General features: G+C 50.3%; 1 protein-coding gene across 7 annotated transcripts in view; it reads left to right on the forward strand.

Annotated features, from left to right (window-relative positions):
• The first annotated feature begins 280 nt into the window (after nt 1–280).
• The window catches only part of nadk2 (NAD kinase 2, mitochondrial), a 63,082-nt gene continuing 43,232 nt past the window's right edge, over nt 281–20,130 (forward strand). For 4 of the 7 annotated variants that reach the window (XM_069884415.1, XM_069884423.1, XM_069884434.1 and 1 more), the window contains exons 1-5: nt 6,979–7,226; nt 10,452–10,540; nt 17,465–17,553; nt 18,577–18,658; nt 19,594–19,677. In XM_069884415.1, coding sequence (XP_069740516.1) covers nt 7,008–7,226; nt 10,452–10,540; nt 17,465–17,553; nt 18,577–18,658; nt 19,594–19,677 — 563 coding nt within the window. In that variant the 5' untranslated portion in view covers nt 6,979–7,007. Of the gene's footprint in view, nt 393–6,978; nt 7,227–7,500; nt 9,057–10,451; nt 10,541–17,464; nt 17,554–18,576; nt 18,659–19,593; nt 19,678–20,130 lie in introns of those variants that run through there. The other 3 variants (XM_069884475.1, XM_069884455.1, XM_069884464.1) reach the window with 3 other exon arrangements.

Genomic DNA, 20,130 nt, shown 5'->3' on the forward strand with positions numbered 1-20,130 from the left:
TGTTCAAAAGTGGCAGTTTGCCTTAGAGAGCCACGGTGAAGGTGGACTGCTGAGAGAGTGGGAGACGGACTGAGCATGTGCAGAAGATTATCTAGAAATTTCCAGACTTGGAAGACAAACCACCACTTGGTGTGGCTGTGGAGTGGAAGGAGGCCCAAAACACGAGTCATGGTCTGGGAGCAGTTTAGAATGTTGGGCATTTTAGAAGGGAGGAACATTCTGAAGGCAGGCAGAAGGATCCGGACCAAGCCTTGGTTCCTCTCTCTGCAAGCCACACAAGACCACTTCAAATTTTGTGCGCTCTCTCTCTCTCTCAAAGATCTTTTGGCTTCAGTTTACCAAACAAGCTGAATTTTGTTAATGATCTTTGCTTCGGTTAAGATCGAAATTTTGTGAGTCTTGTGTGTTTTGTGTCTAAGTTTTTCTGTGGGCTGGTTGGAAATATAACTTAGACTTTAATTACAAATGTTATATTTAGGCTGGCGAATTTATTAGTTTTACACTGTTATAGAAATTTACATAGAAACCAGTGGGCATTGTTATAAAAGGGAGGATTTTGAATTAAAGTTTGAAGGTGAAATGTTGTTAATAAAGTAATTGTTTGTGGCGCTCTGAGGAGCTGAAGTAAAACACCGCCACCATGTTGAGGGTCGTTAACGACTGTTTTTATTCACATCCTTGAGCATAATCTCAATGCCTCGGGGAGGGCCTCTTGACAGTAGTCAACGGACCAGCCTTTGGATCTCAGGGCCAGGAGGACTGCCTTCAAAATCACCCTGTTTTCGTCCTCCACCTGCCTGTTGCCCCTCGGGTTGTAACTAGTCAAGCGACTAGTTGCAATGCCTCGCGCTACCAGATACTGGTACAGCTCCTCATTCATGAAGCTGGAACCCCGATCACTGTGGATGAATGCCGGGTATCCGAACATGGTGAAGATCTGCGTCAGAGCCCTGATAATGATGGCTGTGGAGGTGTCTGGGCAAGGGATGGCGAAGGGAAAACGGGAGTATTCATCCAAGACTGCAAGGAAGTAGACGTCCTTGTTCGTGGAAGGCAGGGGGCCTTTGAAGTCAATGCTAAGCCATTCAAAGGGCCAAGTGGCCTTGACAACGTGGGCTTGTGGCGGGCGGAAGAAGCGCGGTTTGCATTCTGCACAAACCCTGCGTGACTCGGTCATGGTCTGGACTTCTTGTACGGTGAAGGGGAGGTTTTGGGACTTGAAATGGTACAGGCGCATGATATCCGGGTGACAAAGGATCTCATGCAGCGTCTGCAGTTTGTCGGACTGCTCAGTGGCGCGGGACCAGGTCAGGGGAGTCGTTGAACTTGCCTGGTCTGTACTGGATGTTGTAGTTGAACGTGGCTAGCTCGATTCTCCAGTGCAAGATTTTGTCGTTTTTGATCTTGCCCTTGTGGGTAGTGTTGAACATGAAAGCCACTGCCCGCTGGTCGGTGAGGAGGGTAAACCTCTTGCCTTCTAGGTAGTGATGCCAGTGGCGGACCGCTTCCACGCTCACCTGGGCCTCCTTTTCAATGACGGAATGTCTGAGTTCGGAACCGTGGAGGGTCCTGGAGAAAAAGGCCATGAGTCAACCCCCCCACCCCTGGAAGAGGGTGGCCACGAGGGCAACATCAGAGGCATCGCCCTCCACCTGGAATGAGGTGTCCTTGTCCACGGCAGCATCGTGGCATCGGCGATGTCCTGCCTGATGTGGGCAAACGCTGCCTGCGCCTCAGGGGAAGGAGAGGAAAGGTGGACCAGATGGCGGACCTTGACCAAGAAATGGGGGACCCACTGGGAGTAATAGGAGAAGAACCCAAGGCACCTGCGGAGGCCTTGAGCATATGGGGGAGGACAGCTCTGTTAATGGGCATATGTGTTCAGGATCCGGACTGATGACACCATGTTCCACAATGTACCCCAGGATGGTGAGACGGGTGGTGCTGGACAGGAACTTCTCTTTGCTGTAAGTGAGGTTCAGCTCCTCGGCCGACCGGAGAAATTGCTCCAGATTGACATCGTGGTCTTGCTGGTCGTGGCCAGAGATGGTGACATTGTCCAAGTACGGGAAAAGACAATGGACCTGCCTTTGGATCTTAGGTTGTGCCGGTCTACCATGTGGTCCATCTCCCGCTAGAAAACAGAGACCCCGTTAGTGACCCCAAACGGAACCCAGTGGAACCGGTAGAGGCATCCGTCTGCCTCGAAGGCAGTATAGGGCTTATCCCATGTATGGATAGAGAACTGGGGTCTCTGTGAAACTCCCATTGTGTGCTTCACTCTGTGTTGTTGCCCTGGATAACGCATCAGCTAACACAAAAAGTTTCCCTGGTGTGTTCACAATTCAAAGTCATAACGTGTAGCTTCACCATCAATGTTTGGATTCTCGGAGACATCTCACGGAGACTTTTTTTGATTCTTGCTATTAATGGCTTGTCCCTCTCTGCCACAAATGTTGGTCGACCATGCACATAACTGGAATTTCTTGAGTCCATAGACCAGACCCAGATGCTCTTTCTCGATCTGTTCAAACCAACCTTCAGATGTGGTCATCGTCCTTGATGCATTTGCTACTGGCCTCCAATCTTCCCCTACAGCCTGATGTCTTGCGGCACTTATTCCATCTTTTGCGGCATCCGTGGATATTTTTCTCTTTCTGGATGAGTCAAAGAACATCAAAAGCACTGGTTCTGTCGTTAGAACAGTCTTCAGTCATCCCCATTCTTCCTCGTGGTTGTCTGTCCCCTTGAATTCACGTTTGTCCTGTAACAAGTTCCTTATGTACATTGTTTTGGGAGACAGGTTTGGTTATGAATTTACCAATGAAATGGATCATTCCCAGCATTCTCAATACGCCTTTTTGTCACCTTGCACTTGCCTAGCTCCACACCTGTCTCTGACAGTTTATCTCCCAGTAAGGTGATTTCCTTCACATCAAACTGATCTTTTTCTCTGTTTAATTTGAATCCATACTTCGGGATATGTTGTAGCACTTTGATGGGCCTCTCATTGTTATGTTTTTGTGTGGATCCCCATAGGATCATGTCATCCATGTACACACAGCCTCATTGATGTCTTCTATGATGTGCTCCATTGTCCTGTGGACTACTTCTGGAGCTGAGGAAATTCCAAAAGGCATCCTCTGACAGGAGGATCAGCCAAATGATGTATTTTATGCTGTTTTATTTGCCAGAAGCCTTGGGATACATCCAATTGAGTGAAAAACTTTGCACCAGCCATCTCACCTGTAATTTCATCCCTGGTGAAATCTGATAATGTTCCCTCTTTATATTGGGTCCATGCACATGCATTGGACACTGTTCTTCCTTTTGACACACATCATTGCATTCTCCCATTCTGTGGGCTCCTCCGCTTTCTTTATGACCCCCTATTCAGCCATCCTTCAGTCGAGTTCCTGCTTGAGCTTTTCTTTTAGTGGTGCTGGATCCCTCTGCAGGGCCTGCACTACTGACTGGGTGTCCTCTTTTAATTGGATCTTATAGGTGAATGGTAGAACTCCAAACTCCTTGAAGATGTTGGGAAATTGATCGAGTATTTCCTCTATACTGTTCTGTACATGGTCACTGTTAATGTGATCCACCCTCTTGACTAGGTTTAAGTTTTCACATGTTTTGTCACCAAGCAGTAAATCATATCCATCTGGGACAAGTGAGGTGGTGATCTCTACCTTTAACTTTCACCTGGAGTTTACATGTACCTTTCGTGTCGATGCTCTGTCTATCATAGGCCTTGAACTGAACATAATTTCAATGACTATATCTTCCTGATGCACTATCGATAACTCCCAAGACTAGAAGTTCCATGACTGAGAGGCTTTAATGACCATAAACAGACAGCATGTCTCAAGTTGCTGACCTGAGCCCCGAGCTTGTTCTGGGGGAGGGGGTTATGGCAGTGCTGCCTTTAATAGGGGAATCAAGGGGGAGGAGCCACAGGTTCAATCCACAAGGGGTGGGCCAGCTGTGCACATACATACAGTATTAAGAGCGCTTCCACCACCATTCACCCCCTGGAGTCTAGCAAGGTGAGGTGGGTCCATCACAAGTTCAGTCTGTCCAGGGGGGGTCTTTTCCGCCATTGTGACCATCATAGTTCTGGCTGTAGCTCAGCTGTTGACTCCTGGATGGTAGGTGGGACATCTGGTAACCGAACTGAGACAGTTGGGGCAGGGGGCTAGGATTGGGTGACATGATATGTGGTGGATGATTGGGGGAGTGGTTGGTCAGCTGGAGTCCTGGGATCTCCCACATGCACCAGGACCCAGATGGACGCAGTGTCCTCGCGCCCATCTAGGTATATTGGGAGTTGGTGTGGAAAAGGCAGACCCCATCAACCAGTGGGTCAGACTTGTGGCTTCTCACATGTTTCCAGAGCAGGACTGGTCCATGGGACATCAACCGGATGGCAGCGTGGTCCCTGACGCAGACTTCCTGGGGAAGGGAAACAACCTTTAATGCGGGGTGGCATCGGTGGCGGTGACAGGAGGGATCTGATCATGTGGAGTGCTTCGGGGAGGACCTCTTGCCAGTGGGAGACAGGCAGGTCTTTTGACCTCAGGGCGAGGAGGATGGCCTTCCAGATGGTGGCATTCTCCCTTTCCACCTGGCCGATCCCCCGGGGGTTGTAGCTGGTGGTCCTACTCGTGGCAATACCTCTGGCCAGCAGATATTGGTGCAGCTCATCACTCATGAGGGAGGACCCCCCAGTTGTGATGAATATAGCAGGGGGATCTGAACAGGGTGAAGAGGTTGTGTCAGGGTTTAATGATGGTGGCAGCGGTCGTGTCCGGGCAGGAAATGGCCAGTGGGAACCGTGAGTACTCATCAATGATGTTGAGGAAGTACACGTTGCAGTTCGGAGAGGGCAGGGGTCCCTTGAAATCCATGCTCAGGTGCTCGAAGGGGCGGGTGGCCTTAATCAGGTGTGACCTTTCAGGCTGGGAGAAGTGTGTGATGCACTCTGCACAGACCTGGCAGTTTCAAGTCAATGTCCTGACATCCTCAACTGAATGGGGGAGGTGGTGGGCTTTGATGAAATGGAAGAACCTGGTGACCCCGGGGTGGTAGAGGTCATGATGGAGGGCTTGTAAACGGTCTATGTGCGAACTGGCGAAAGTCCCTTGGGACAAGGGCATCCAAACGCTCGTTGAGGTTTCCATGGCAGTACGAGATATCATACTTGTCCTCGGAGAGTTTGATTCTCCACCTCAGAATCTTGTCATTCTAGGTTTTACCCCACTGCTTGTTATTGAATATGAAAGCAGCTGCACATTGGTCAGTCAGAGAGTAAATCGTTTGCCGGCAAGACAGTGCCTCCAGTTCCCTACCAGCTCAACGATAGCCTGGACCTCCTTCTCAATGGAGGAGTCACAGATCTCGGGGCCTTAGAGGGTGTGGAAGAAAATTACTATAGGTTTGCCCACCTGATTAAGTGTGGGAGCCAGGACAAAGTCAGACACATCGCTCTCCACCTGGAACAGGGTGGCTTCATCCACAGTGAGCATCGCATTCTTGGCAATATCGCCTTTGATGCGGCTGAAGACCTCCCGGGCCTCTGCCAACAGGGGAAAGGAGGTGGCTTTTACAAGGGGGCATCCCTTATCTGCATAGTTGGGGACCCCCTGGGCATAATAGGAGAAAATCCCCAGGCACCTTTTCAGGACCTTGATGCTGTGGGGAAGTGGGAGCTTCAACAGGGGGCTCATGCAGTTGGGATCAGGGCCAATAACTCCACGGCCAATTTTATGTTTATAGTAATGTTGTCAAATGGTTATAATGTGAACGTTTGCATCGACTGTTGCAAAACCACAAACTTCATGACATTAAATTCTGATTCTGATCAGACATTTCCATCCCTTCCATGCTGTCAGCTCCACCACCCCCCCACCCTGAGCCCTGCCCCCACCGTCAGCCTCCCCCTCTGTGAGCCCCACCCCCCTGAGCCCTGCCCACACTGTCAGCACCCCCCCCCCCACTGTGAGCCCCACTCCCCTGACTCAGATGCTTCTTTATGCACATGTACAGCTCGACCTGCTGAGTTTGCATCTTGTCTGCAGAATCATGACGGGAGGGTTGGGATCAGTGGAACCTGGCCGTGTGGTTTCAGAATGAGCTTGTCTGTAGAAAGCAGAGAGTAGTAGTGGAAGGAAAGGATTCTGCCTGGAGGTCGGGGACTAGTGGAGGGACCGCAGGGATCTGTTCTGGGGCCCCCTGCTCTTTGTGATTTTTATAAATGACCTGGATGAAGAGGCGGACGGATGGGTCAGTAAGTTTGTGGATGATACGAAGGTTGGAGGAGTTGTGGATGGAGCTGAAAGTTGACAAAAGTTACAAGAGGATATGAACAGGATGCAGGGTTGGGCAGAGAAGTGGCAGATGGAGTTCAGTCTGGATAAGTGTGAGGTGATGCATTTTGGAAGGACAAACCAGAAGGCTGAGGACGGGTTTAATGGTCGGTTACTAAAGAGTGTGGATGAACAGAGGGGCCTTGGGGTCTAAATCCATGCCTCTCTCAAGGACACGAATTTGGATCATGAGAGCGGTAGGCTGTGTGAGTGAGGTTGATGAACATCTTATACATTTTGTTGACCGTTGACGTTGCATGGACGTTATGAAGAAATGTTAACACAGGTGTTTTGGAATTAAGGATCATTATCATGGAACATTATATATAGGCATTTTGAGAAAGTTAAAGAAGATGTTTGCGATTTGTGTTAAAATAAAGAATTTAATGCATCTGGACTTCTATTGCTGCATCCAAGCAGCTTTGGTGGATAGTACAGGGCCATCTTCTATCTAACTGGGCACCAGGCAGCACAACAAGATGCATTTAGTCTCCCAGCTGCACGTGCTTGGACCTGGGGACTACAGATCCCGACGTGCAGCGCGCAGACGTGCGAAGAAGACGCCTGCGCACTCGCGGAGTCGGCCTGGCGCCTGCGCACTCGCGGAGCCGGTCTGGCGGCTGCGCAGTGGCCGCGAGGCTTATGGCGCTGGCTGTGGTGCGAGGCGGCCGGGCGCTGCGGGGCGGGGGAGCGGCCCGGGCTTGGAGCTCAGGGCCGGGAGACAGACGTAGACACGGAGCCGAGCCCTTCCAGCCCGAGCGAGTGGCCGTGGTGGCCAAAACCACCCGCTTCGAGTTCGAGCAGCAGCGGGACGGCGGCCTGGCGGCGGGCGGGGAATGGGAGGCGGCGCTGCGGCGGCGGGTCAGCGGGGGGGTGGGGGAGGGGAGGGAGGAGGGGGGGGAAGGGGGGGGGGGAGGGGGGGGAGGGAGGGGGGGGGGGAGGAGGGGGGAGGGAGGGGGGGGGGAGGAGGGGGGAGGGAGGGGGGGGGGGGAGGAGGGGGGAGGGAGGGAGGAGGGGGGGGGAGAAGGGAGTAGGAGAGGAGGTGGGGGAAGGGTGGGGGATGAGGGGAAGAAGGGAGGGGAGGGGGGATGGGGTTGGAGGAGAGGAGAGGGAAAGCTGTGGTAGATGTTATTGGAGGTGTGTGGGGGTGAGGAGACGGGGAGGGGGCCTCGCCAGAGACTTGTACGACTTTACCGTAACATCCCAACTCCTGGACTCAATACATTGATCTATAAAGGCCAATATGGCAAAAGCTCTCCTTACAACCCTATCCACCTGAGATGCCATTTTCAGGGAATTAGGTATCTGTATTCCCAGATCCCTCTGCAAACTTTAAAAACTTTCCTCACTGTCCACAATGTCTCCAATCTTAGTCTCATCTGCAAACTTGCTGATCCAATTTATCACATTATCATCCAGATCATTGATATAGATGACAAACAACAATGATCCCAGCACCGATCCCTGAGGCACCTCTAGTCACAGGCCTCCAGTCTGAGAAGCATCATCCACCACTACTCTCTGGCTTCTCCCATCCAGCTATTGTAGAATGTACTTCACCATGAATACCTAGTGTCTGAACCTTCCTGACTAACCTCCCATGTGGGACCTTGTCAAAGTCCATTATTTCAAGTGAACATTAGACAACCAGTCCTCCTCTTGTATGGACCACAAACCTTTCCTTCATCAACGTTCCTGGTAACCTCCTCAAAAAACTCTATTAGGTTAGTTAAACATGACCAACCACTGACAAATCCAAGCTGACTTATCCCTAATTGGTCCCTGACTCCAAATACAGTACAGCTTACCCTGTTTCAGTCCCAGCTACTGCTGCTAAACTGAAAAACTGAATTCTCTCTATTTCTCAGAGAAAACTACATGTCCCTTTTAGAACAGCCAACTGCACTCAGACAGACCTAATCTTCTGAGTCTGTTCATCTGTTGCTTTCCAAAACAATAATCCAACACTCCACAGCATGTCCAATTAACACCTACTTGAAAAGTCCTTCAGAAGAGCAGTTTCCATTGTCTTTATAAAGGCTCTGGGAGCCTGGACTGCCTGGCATTTTAAATTAGATCTATGTTGTGAAGTGTTTGTGACCTACACTAAAAAAATCCCACAATTGATCTCCTTTAAAACATATCTATATACAATATAAAATATGACATAATCCGTCTGTTACGGAGAAAGAATCAACTACCGACACCATGGTAACACTTTGGAAGAGCTTTATTAGCAAAATATCTTGGAGAGCATGCCCAGCACCCAGCCTGAGCTTACTCTACCCACAGCCAGTTTTAACAGAGTTTCTATACAATAAATGGCAGTGCATTCCTGCATGTGAGCTCCCCGTTGCGGTCAACCTGACGATAGTTTCTCATTGTCAACATTTGGTAATAATTTAATCATTGTTTCACAGAATTCCAGAGCTTATCGTGTCTGCAGATAAATCGCAACCTTGAGGTTCTCTGCCTCCACTTAAGCAGTATGCAACTGACTCTTGTATGTTCCTGTTAGCAACTTATGAGTGAACCCTTTGTGTTCAGATTTTCCTCCACACTGTCATACAGACACCTCCCCACCGAGGCCCCGCTCATGCTGGGAGCCCGAAGGTTCCACTCCTGTTTGGGAACTTTAGATTCCGCTGCCATCAGGAGCCCGAGGACTGTTGCTGCCGCTGGGGGCCCAAGGTCTGTTGTCAGTTTGGCTCAAAAAAATTTAGGATAAATGAGGATTTAGGATATCCTTATTTATCCAAAATAATTTTTTGAATATTCCAGAATTTTAAAGCCACATCCATGTATTTGCATTCAATAAAGCTTGAGAGAAAAAAAACTACACGTGATATATAAACCTCCATCCCTTCCCCCCTCCCTCACCCACTCACCCTCCCCACAAAATATATCAAAGAAAGAAGTAGTTGGGAGAATGTCAAAAAAGAAATTTAAAGTCTCAATACTAATAACGGAGCTGGGGGTCACCAACAGGACGGGCTTTCAGAGTCTTTCAAATTTTCAAACCAACATTTGGTAAATATGAGCTCCATAGTTTTAAAAAATTGTTACTTATTAAGTAAATGATGTTATTTTCCCAGATGGAATGAATACAAGTACGCAATTCAGCATGTCACCTCTCCACCCCTAAATCTGTATCTGATTTCCAAGTAATGGCTCTACCCTTCCTAGAAACAGCTAAAATTGATTGTAAAAATTCAATTTGATACATAGTTCATCTCAGTTTAGGTCTAACCCACTTTAATGTTACCCAATAAAAATAACCGGGTCCTGTGGGAGTTTTACCCCTAATATTTTCTACAAAAATTTTCCTACCTCTAACCAAAAAGGTTTTACTCTGGGACACTCCCAAGAAGAATGCAAAAACAAGCCGACTTCCTGATCACATCTAAAACAGAAATCTGATAATGCTGCATTTAATTTTTTTTAAGTTTTGAGGAGTTAGATATAATTGAAGCTAAAAAATTATATTGAACCAGTCTAATAATTTTCATCATATTTTCCTTACGTCCTTTGATCTAGTCATTTTCATCTATTTGTCTACTTGAATCAACCTCCCATCTTAATCTCGATTTATGAATTCTTAACTTTCAGACATCACTGAAATAAACTTATTCCCATACATGTCAATAATTCTAATTCATTCTGTCCACGTACTATCAAACTAGGACCTAACTTATCAACCAAGAAAGCCTTAACCTGATACTAAAAGGAAAAGGTACTATTGGGGACGTTTCCTTCATTCGTTGAAAAGTAATAAATTGACCAGCTTCAAAGCAATCTTCTACTTCCTTAGTCCCCATTTGACTCCAAATCCTTGGGATCCCGAGATCCGCTGCACCTGATGTCCCCGGTTTGTTCAACTCTGAAAAAATTTCAGATAAATGAGAATTTTGGAGAATCTGATTTTTGATAATTGGAGTTGTACTGTAATTGTAGATCCGATCTCTTAGAACACCTTCAAGTAATTTACCTACTACTGACGTCAAGCTCACTGGCCTGTAATTTCCAGGGTTACTTTTGGAGCTGTTTTTGAACAACGTGTTAAACAACCATGTTTTGCCTTTGCAGCTTGCCACGACAGGATCCAGTTACTGCGGATTACTGGAACGACACCACAGCCACAGCACACACATGCAGCATGTGCTAGACAGTCTCCGGTAAGCAGGCCATTCTGCCCATCTATCCCCTGCGCCCTTTGGACGCCTCTGGGGGAGTGATGCAGCTCCATTGTTACTGCCCCTTCTACACCAGGTAAACAAACCCAAGCCCCACCAGACCCTCCCCACATCTAGGGCACAGGCCGAAAGGAGGGTGCCGGGGGCGGGCACGTTAGCCAGGAGCAGGGACGTCCCATTACAGTTCAAGTTCATTGTCATCTGATTGCACAAGTACAACCTGATGAAAGCATTCTCCGGTCCTCTGCAAAACATGCAGACACAGTCAGACACAGCACACGCCCAGTCAAGCAATATTTATGCAGGGCAAGTATTCATCTATACAAATAAATATTTGTTTACTAAATAGTAGAGTCTCGGAGGTTTTGTGTGACAAGGAGGTTTGGCTGGCTGCAGCACAGGTATCCTGAAGCTAGAGAGGGGGCAGGGAAATAATCGTGTAAGGGCAGGGGTGTATATGTACAGATTATAAGAACGGTGGGTCAAGTAGTCCGTGTGATGGAGATGCTCATCTACTGGTTCAGATCCAGATCCATTTCACCCTCTCCTACAGTCAAAGCAAGCCAGGGGTTTCCTCTCTGAGAAAGACTCTATGGGCCATAGATAGGGAGGACAGTCAGCTCCTTCACCCCATGGCTGCCATGGCCAACACCAGCGGATATCTGTTTAACGTAAAGGGAGGAAAGTTCCAGGGAGATGTCAGGGGAGAGTGGTGGGTGCCAGGGGTGGGGGTGGAAAACAGAATGGTGGGTGCTGGGGCATTGGTGGGGGGGTGGAACACAGACTGGTGGATGCCGGGGCGGTGGTGAAGGGTGGAACACTCAGATTGGCCCATGGATGGTAGGAAAGGGAAGAGCGTTATATCCCTGTGGAGGAAAGGGTTGGATGGATAGATGTGGAGTCGGCTTGTACAGCTCCACGCTACATCGGGGTCTGAACGTAGTCAAAGTGAAGAGCGTTATATCCCTGTGGAGGAAAGGGTTGGTTGGATAGATGTGGAGTCGGCTTGTACAGCTCCACGTTACATCGGGGTCTGAATGTAGTCAAAGTGAAGAGCGTTATATCCCTGTGGAGGAAAGGGTTGGTTGGATAGATGTGGAGTTGCCTTGTACAGCTCCACGCTACATCGGGGTCTGAACGTAGTCAAAGTGAAGAGCGTAATATCCCTGTGGAGGAAAGGGTTGGTTGGATAGATGTGGAGTCGGCTTGTACAGTTCCACGCTACGTTGGGGGCTGAACGTATTCAAAGTTCAAATTTATTGTCAGAGGACATACATGACATCACATACAGGCCTGTGATTCCTTTTTCCTGCGGGGGTGGCCAAATTTCTAATTACCAGTAACTAAACTGTACTCTAGGAAAAAAATGTATACAACAGAAAGAGTTCTCTTCTCTATGTGGAAAGTCAAGGGTATTATTTCTTCTGCAAATTTATTTAAGGAAGGTTGTCTAATGTATTTTAAACAACTGGCAAGTAAACATGACTTACTAAATATTCATTTTTTAGATATTTACAGATTAGAATTTTCTTAACTACCATAGTATTAGACTTTCCATTTGAATATCCACCAGATCTAGTTGATAATATTTTTCATCTGAATCCTCAGAAAGAGTTAATTGGATTTATATAGGATAGATTATTGAAAATACGTCCAGTACTTCATGATAAGATTAAAAAGGTTTGGGATATGGAACTTGCAAGACCCTTTATCGGAGGTTCTATGGGGTAAGATGCTTAAACTGGTATTTGTGGAAAAAAACTCAGGCCATTACAGTCCAAGCTCAAAATGCCCCAAAAGAAAACTCCCAAAACAAAATCTCAAGTGTGTCTCATCAAGTCCGTCAGTCAAATAGGAGCAGGATGGAGAGTCTGGTATCCAGGCTTGGGATTCTTAGTTTGGTTGTACGTTGGACTTCTAGTTGGGCGTGAAGACATGGCCGTGGTCATTGTAGACCAATGGTCCCAACCTTTTTCTTCCAACTCACATCCCACTTTAAGTCATCCCTAGGCCATAGGTGCTTTTTGATTAGTAAGGGATTGCTTAAGGTGGGATGTGGGTGGAAAGAAATAAATTTGAAAACCACTGTTTTAATTGTGCCTTGTTGACTCATTATGTGCACAGTTTCTTAACCAAAGGAATTGGGTCAATGACAATTTTTCTCAAGCAAAATATTTTGGTAACAATTGGGTCTAGAGCAGTGGTTCTCAACCTTCCCTTCCCACTCACATCCCACCATAAGCAATCCCTTACTAATCACAGAGCACCATTGACATAGAGAATACTTAAAGTGGTATGTGAGTGGGAAGAAAAAGGTTGGGAACCACTGCTGTAGACGTACAATCACTGTAGACTTATGACTTTGCTGAGTTTCGAATGTGGCAACGACCACCTTTGATTTCTTCACACAGGAATTTTCACCCAGTGACCACCTAGTCCCTACACGAGGTTCACATCTCCTAGGGCTAACAGCCATTTTACGTGGACCTTTACCTTCACAGCAGTGGTGCAACCGCTCCTGGGGCCTGACTTCTTTCGGGCCCACTGCCTGCTGGTCGACCTCAAGGGACGGCGCTTGGTGCACACCAGAACCTTTCAGACTCTACCTCTGGGGGAAGTCAAGCTACCTGCCTCCTCACCTGGACTCTATAACACTCTCAAACAATGAATTCGCCCGCATCCTGGCGGAGTTCCTCCTCGATAGTAGCGCCACAGTTCTCCACAGCTGAACCAAAGCACTGGGTAAGATACCACGTACTGACTGAGGGCCCCCAGCTCCATGCCAGGGCAAGCTGACTCCTGAAAAGTGAAGGAGGAGTTCAAAAAGATGGAGGAGTTGGGGATTGTTCGGCACTCTGACAGTCCCTGTGTCTCCTCCCTCCACCTAGTGCCAAAATCAGCAGGGAGGTTGGAGACCATGCGGTGACTACCGCAGCTTCAGTGAGGCCACCACGCCCGACAGATATCCCATGCTCCACAGCCAAGACTTTGCCACCAACCTACATGGGTGTTTTCCAAGGTGGACCTGATCTGGGGTACCACTGAATCCCAATTCACCCCCAGGATGTCCCCAAGACTGCAATCAAAACCCCCTTTAACTTGTTTGAATTTCTCCGCATGCCCTTCAGTTTAAAGAATGCGGCTTAAACTTTCCAAATGCTGATGGATGCAGTGGGCCAGGGCCTCCCATTTGTGTTCATCTATTTGGACGATATCCTCATCGCCAGTCGCAGCCACAAAGACCTCGCTGCCCACCTGAGATAACTGTGCACCCATCTGAGTGAGTTTGGGCTGACCATCAACCCCGCGAAGTGTCAGTTCGATCTGGACACCATCGACTTCCTGGGGCGCAGGATTAACAAGCATGGGGCCACACCCCTCCCCGAGAAGGTCAAGGGGGCCCGTCACTTGGCTAAGCTACACACAGTGAAAAAGTTGCAGGAATTCACCGGTATGATCAACGTTTACCACAGGTTCATACCGGCAGCGACACGCATCATGTGCCCCCTCCTTGTGCTGATGACCAGCAGAGCAAAAGTCATTCCTTGGGACGAGGAATCCTCCAGGGCGTTCTAGAGGGCCAAAGACATGCTGGCCAACACCACCGTCCTGGTGCACCCCAGTCTGGAGGCACCTACTGCCCTAACTGTTGGCACATCCAGCACTGCGGTAGGGGCCATGCTAGAACAACTCGTCGAGGGCCAGTGGCCACCCCTCGACACTTGTCCTACGTGTCCGAATTTCCCACAGCCATACAACATATCGCGGGGAAAAACAACGTGGTGGCCGACGCTCTGTCCCTCCCCGCAATCAAGTCAATACACGCCCTGTCCAAAGGGGTCGATTACGTGGCCCTCGCCAGAGCACAGCAGCAGGACCCTGAGATCCCTGCTTACAGGACAGCTGTCTCCAGTCTCAGGGTAGAGGATATCCAGTCGGCCGGGTAACCTGACACTGCTGTGTGACATTTCTACCAGCAGCCCTTGCTCCATCGTCCCAGCCACAGGGAGGCACCAGGTTTTAACACCCCGCCATGGTCAAAATGATGGCCAGCAGGTTTGTCTGGTATGGCCTCCACAAGCGGGTCAGCCAGTGGGCCAAGACCTGCACGAACTGTCAGTCCTCCAAAGTTTAGATTCAAACGCCAAAACAGACTTAAGAGCAGGCGCAGCGTAGGTTCAGCCACGTGCACATTGACTTAGTGGGGCCATTACCGGTTACCCATGGGGCGAGATACCCCTTGATCATGGTGGACCGCTGCACGAGGTGGTCGGAAGTGGTCCTGCTGGCTGATACCACCATAGAAACCTGCGCTAGGGCACTTGATCATATATGGATGTCCTGATTCAGGGTCCCAGAGCACCTCACCTTGGATGGGGGCACAATTTACCTCTGGGGTCCGGGCAGGGCTAACTTTCTGTGGACACAGCTCCACCACACCACGGTGTATCACCAGCAGGCTAATTGTTTGGTGGAGCACTTCCATGGGTACCTCAAGGCAGCCTTGATGGCTCGGCTCAAGGGTCCCAACTGGGTAGACAAACTGCCTTGAATCCTGCTGGGAATCCGTACCACGCTGGAGGAGGACTTCATTGCCTCAGTGGCGGAGATGGTCTACAGCGTGCTTTTAATCATCCCCTAGGAGGTCCTGGACCCCAATAAATGCCTGGAACACCCCGCGGAGACCCTCAAGAGCCTGCTGCGGAAACTGGGGTCCATGGTTCCAGGGCAGCCCCCACCGCACGGCCAGCCCAAGCATAATGTCCCGAAGGACCTAAGGACTTGCTGGTACATGTTCGTGAGGATGGGTGCACACAGGCCACCCTTACAACGACCCTAAGAGGGGCCCTACAAGGTCATTAGAGACAATGGTTCCACCATTGTCCTCGACATTGGTGCTAAGGAGGGAAACCTTTACCATCGACTGCCTGAAACTGGCCTATCTGGTCTGTTATGAGCCGGTCTCCACTCTGCCCTTGTGATGCACGGGCAGGGTGCCGAAGGCTATGGATAATGACCTGGTCGCCGGTTCAGGGAAGGTGGGGGGGGGCCTGCAAAATTGTCAACAAACGCGGCAACCGCGCGGACCTGGGGGTGACACTGACTGCCGTCCCGGGTGACCTCTGCACGGCGGGAAGACGAGGAATGGTGGGCAACCCAAGGATGGCGCTCTGATGATGCGGGCCTGTGACGTCAGCGCCAGGGGCCCATATATAAGCAGAGCTGCCAATGGCAATAAATCAATCTTTGACTTTGACTCCTCGTGTGTGCGTTTTCCTTCCGCACTCGTCGTAGCGCGAATGCTACAGTTTTGATTCATCGGTGAAATTTGAAGATGTACGTTGACCTTTTATGTCTGGTTTTCATTTGATGTAAATGTTTTTAATGTGATTAGATGCACTCACTCTTCCAGATGAGATAGAATCTTATCTTTGTTTTTTGATTCACAGTATGAATCAAAAGGGATAAACTGCTCAGATGGATTTTTTGTTAGTTTTCTTTTTTTTAAATAGAGTATGTTAGGTGGGGATTTTATGTGTACATATATATAATATTTTTGATATCTTTTCTGTCTTCATCCGGTGCAGTGGAGGAGGACCGAGTTTACACTGTTTGAAGTTTTATCTCGATATATATATATGTACACGAGATACTGTATTTTCATTCTCATTCTCTTTTCTTTATTGCACTGTATTTATTATAAAAACCAATAAAGAAGATTGAAAAGAAAGAATTCTCAACAAACTGACGATGCAGTTACAGCAAATAAACATTCACTAATAATTGAGTTTGTCGTTGAGGAGTCTGATGGGGGAGGGGTGGCAGCTGTTCCTGAACCTGGGGGTGTGGGTCTTGTGGCACCGACAGCTTTTTCCTGACGGCAGCGGCGAGAACAGACCGTGTGCTGGGTGGTGTGATCCCTGATGATCACTGCTGCTCTCCAAACATAGCGTTCTCTGTAGATGTTCTTGATGGTGGGGAAGGTTTTGTCTGTGATGTCCTGGGCTGTGTTCACTGCCTTTAGCAGGGCTTTATATTCAGGGGTATTGGTGTTTCCATACCAGACGGTGATGTAGCCAGTCAGCATACTTTGTACCAAACCTCCACAAACTCCTGAGGAAGTAGAGGCGCTGACGTGCTTTCTTCATGATGCCATTAGTGTGTTGGGTCCAGGAAAGATCCTCTGAAATAGTGACTCCCGAGAACTTATTCCCCCAACGATCATTGGATCATCCAATGACTTCTCTTCCTGAAGTCAACAATCAGCTCCTTGGTTTTGGTGACATTGAGTGTGAGGTTGTTGTTGATGCTCCATTCAGCCAAGTTTTCAATCTCGCTCCTGTACGCTTACTTCCCATGGGATTGTTGGCAAATTTGTAGATGGTATTATTGTCGTAATGAGCTACACAGTTGTAGGTGTAAAGAGAGTAGAGCAGGGGGCTAAGAGCATAGCCCTGAGGTGCTCCAGTAATGATGGAGATTGTGGAGGAGAAGCTCTTACCAGTCCTCACTGATTGTGGTCTGGAGGTGAGGAAATCCAGGATCCAATTACACAGTGGGGTGTTCCTTCAGCAATATTCTTGCTAATTTCCCATGAATTGGAACCCACTTCTCCCACGCCAGTCCCTGAACCACACATTTCAGGCAGTAATTCAGAGATAACCACCTTTTTGGCTCTGCTTTTTTAATTTGGTCAGGAGCCCTTCAGCAGAACATCTTTCCTGGACCAACATCGTTGATCCCCAGATGGACCATGACATGGTCCCCACATGGACAACTGGATCTTTCCGCACCCACTGCAAATTCCTCTGGAGGTCGGATAGGATGTTCTCGCTCTGCAGCACCCACCTGCAGAGGCCCAGCCTTGCCACCTCACACTGACTCCCCCTCTCCATTTCTCTGCAGAGAGGAAGGCATTGAGGTTCGTCTGTTGAAGCGCAGAGACTACACTGAGGAGATAGTGCGATGGGCAGACGCTATCGTTTCCGCAGGAGGTAATGGCAGCTCACAGCAGTTGGCCTGGACTAGGGGTCTGGGGTACAGGACCCTCATCCTCTCTCTCACTGCATCCCTCCTCTGCCCTGTCCCCACCCCACTCCATCATATCCCCCGTTCCGTTCTACCCCCTCCCGCCCCATCCTCTTAACTGCCCAGTCCCTTCCCCCTCTCCATATCCTGCTCTGTTCTCTGCCCCTTCCCCACTCCACTCCATCCTCTCCCACACAGCAACACTCCCCGACTCCTCAACACCCCATCCCCACCCCTCCTCATCCTCTTCTCGCTATGTCCCCTTCCCCGCTGCGTCCCCTTTCCTGCCCCATCCCCTCCCTGCTCATGATATGGTAGAGTTCGCCCTGCAGTTTGGGAGGGAGAAACTATTCCAGTGTCAGTATGAAGGGGACTACAGAGGTAAGAGAGAGGAACTCCCTCTATTTTATCATCTCGGCAGTCCTTACCACCTCCATTTCACCATCCCAGCGGTCCTCACCAGCTCCATCTCACGGTCCCAGCAGACCTCACCGCTTCCAACTCACTGTCCTGGCGGACCTCACCACCTCCATCTCACCATCCTGGCAGACCTCACTGCCTCCATCACACCGTCCCGACAGACCTCACCACCTCCATCTCACCGTCCTGGCAGACCTCACCAGCTCCATCACACCATCCCGGTGGACCGCACCGCCTCCCTCTCACCGTCCCGGTGGACCTCACCAGCTCCATCTCACCATCCCGGTGGACCTCACCAGCTCCATCTCACCGTCCTGGCAGACCTCACCAGCTCCATCGCACCATCCCGGTGGACCGCAACGCCTCCCTCTCACCGTCCTGGTGGACCTCACCAGCTCCATCTCACTGTCCCGGCGGACCTCACTGGCTCCATTTCACCATCCCGGCAGACCTCACCAGCTCCATCTCACCGGCTCCATCTCACCATCCCGGCGGACCTCACCACCTTCCTCTCACCATCCCGGTGGACCTCACCAGCTCCATCTCACTGGCCGCCTGCTTACCTGCAGGTGATGGAACTATGCTGCTCTCGGCCAGTAAAGTTTTGGGCCGCCTCAAGCCTGTCATCGGGGTGAACACGGACCCAGAAAGGTAAGGCCAGTTCCCAAAAGCCATCCGACCCCCACCCTGTGACGCTAGCCCAGCCTTAAACAAGGAACCCTTCACCCAACACAGTTGAGATTCCCATCCCCTGTTTGAGATAGCTCTCCCCCCCCTGGATAAGAACCCTCCTCTTCCCCCCTCCCAGTCGAGACCTCCTACCCCCCAAAATAATACGCCTTCCCCAGTTGAGTCCCCTCCTCTCAGTCAAGACCTCTGCTCCCCACCCTGGTCGAGACCCCCCCCCCCCTCCTAGTTGAGACTGTATCTGCCCTTCAGGCCCCTTTCTCTCTCTGGACCCCCTCCACCCCATTGATCCCCCCAGCCTTCTCCGCCATCCTGCTGATCCCCAACCTCCTCACCCCAAGGACCCCCTGCCCCCCATTCCCAGCTCTCTCTACCCCATGGATCCTCCACCCCGCAGATCTCCCAGCCCCCTCCACCCCACGGATACCCCAGCCCCCTCCACCCCACGGATCTCCCAGCCCCCTCCAGCCTGTGGATCCCCCGCTCCCTCCACCCCACAGACATCTCACCCCTCTCCACCATGCAGATCCCTTAGCCCTCTTCACCCCACAGACTCACCAGCCCCCTCCACCATGCGGATCCCCAGCCCCCTTCATCCCGCGGGCACACCAGCTCCCTCCACCCCACAGACCCCCAGTCCATTTCATCTCATGGATCCCCCAGCCCCCTCCATCCCACGGACCCCCAGTCCATTTCACCTCATGGATCCCCAGCCCCCACCATTCCACAGACCCCCAGTCCATTCCATCTCATGGATACCCCAGCCCCCTCCACCCCACGGATCCCTCAGCCCCCTCCACCATGCGGATCCCCCAGCTCTCCTGTGGGATTACCGGGGTGTGGGTACATTCATGCTGGGGTCCGGGGAAGCTCACACTGATGTCCCTCTGTCCCCATAGGTCCCAGGGACACCTGTGCCTCCCGCTCCGGTACACACAAAGGTTCTCTGAAGCCCTTCAGAAGCTGCGGAAAGGCGAGTTCAGGTGAGTCCCCACTAACGAGGGGTCTGCCCGAGTCTCCGGGCCCCCCCCTTCCCTGGGCAGTTCGTGCTGGGTGTGGGCACGGGCTCAGTCGGATGGTGGCATTCCTGGGATAAAGGGGGGTAGGGGCTGATGTGGAGCAAGAATAGGCCATTGGACCAGCAGCTCCATCCTGACCAGTGTGCTTGTGGTGTTGTGTACCTGTACCTAAGTGGGAAAAGCCTACCTACATTTACTCTTGTCTATCCCCCTCATAATTTTAAACACCTCTATGAAATCTCCCCTCATTCTCCGCTCCAGGGAATAAAGTCCTAACCTATATAACCATATAACCACTTACAGCACAGAACAGGCCAGTTCGGCCCTACTAGTCCATACCGTAGCAAATCCCCACCCTCCTAGTCCCACTGACCAGCACCCGGTCCATACCCCTCTAGTCCCCTCCTATCCATGTAA

The sequence above is a fragment of the Narcine bancroftii genome, chromosome 1 (assembly GCF_036971445.1).
Source record: "Narcine bancroftii isolate sNarBan1 chromosome 1, sNarBan1.hap1, whole genome shotgun sequence".
Lineage (NCBI taxonomy): Eukaryota > Metazoa > Chordata > Chondrichthyes > Torpediniformes > Narcinidae > Narcine > Narcine bancroftii.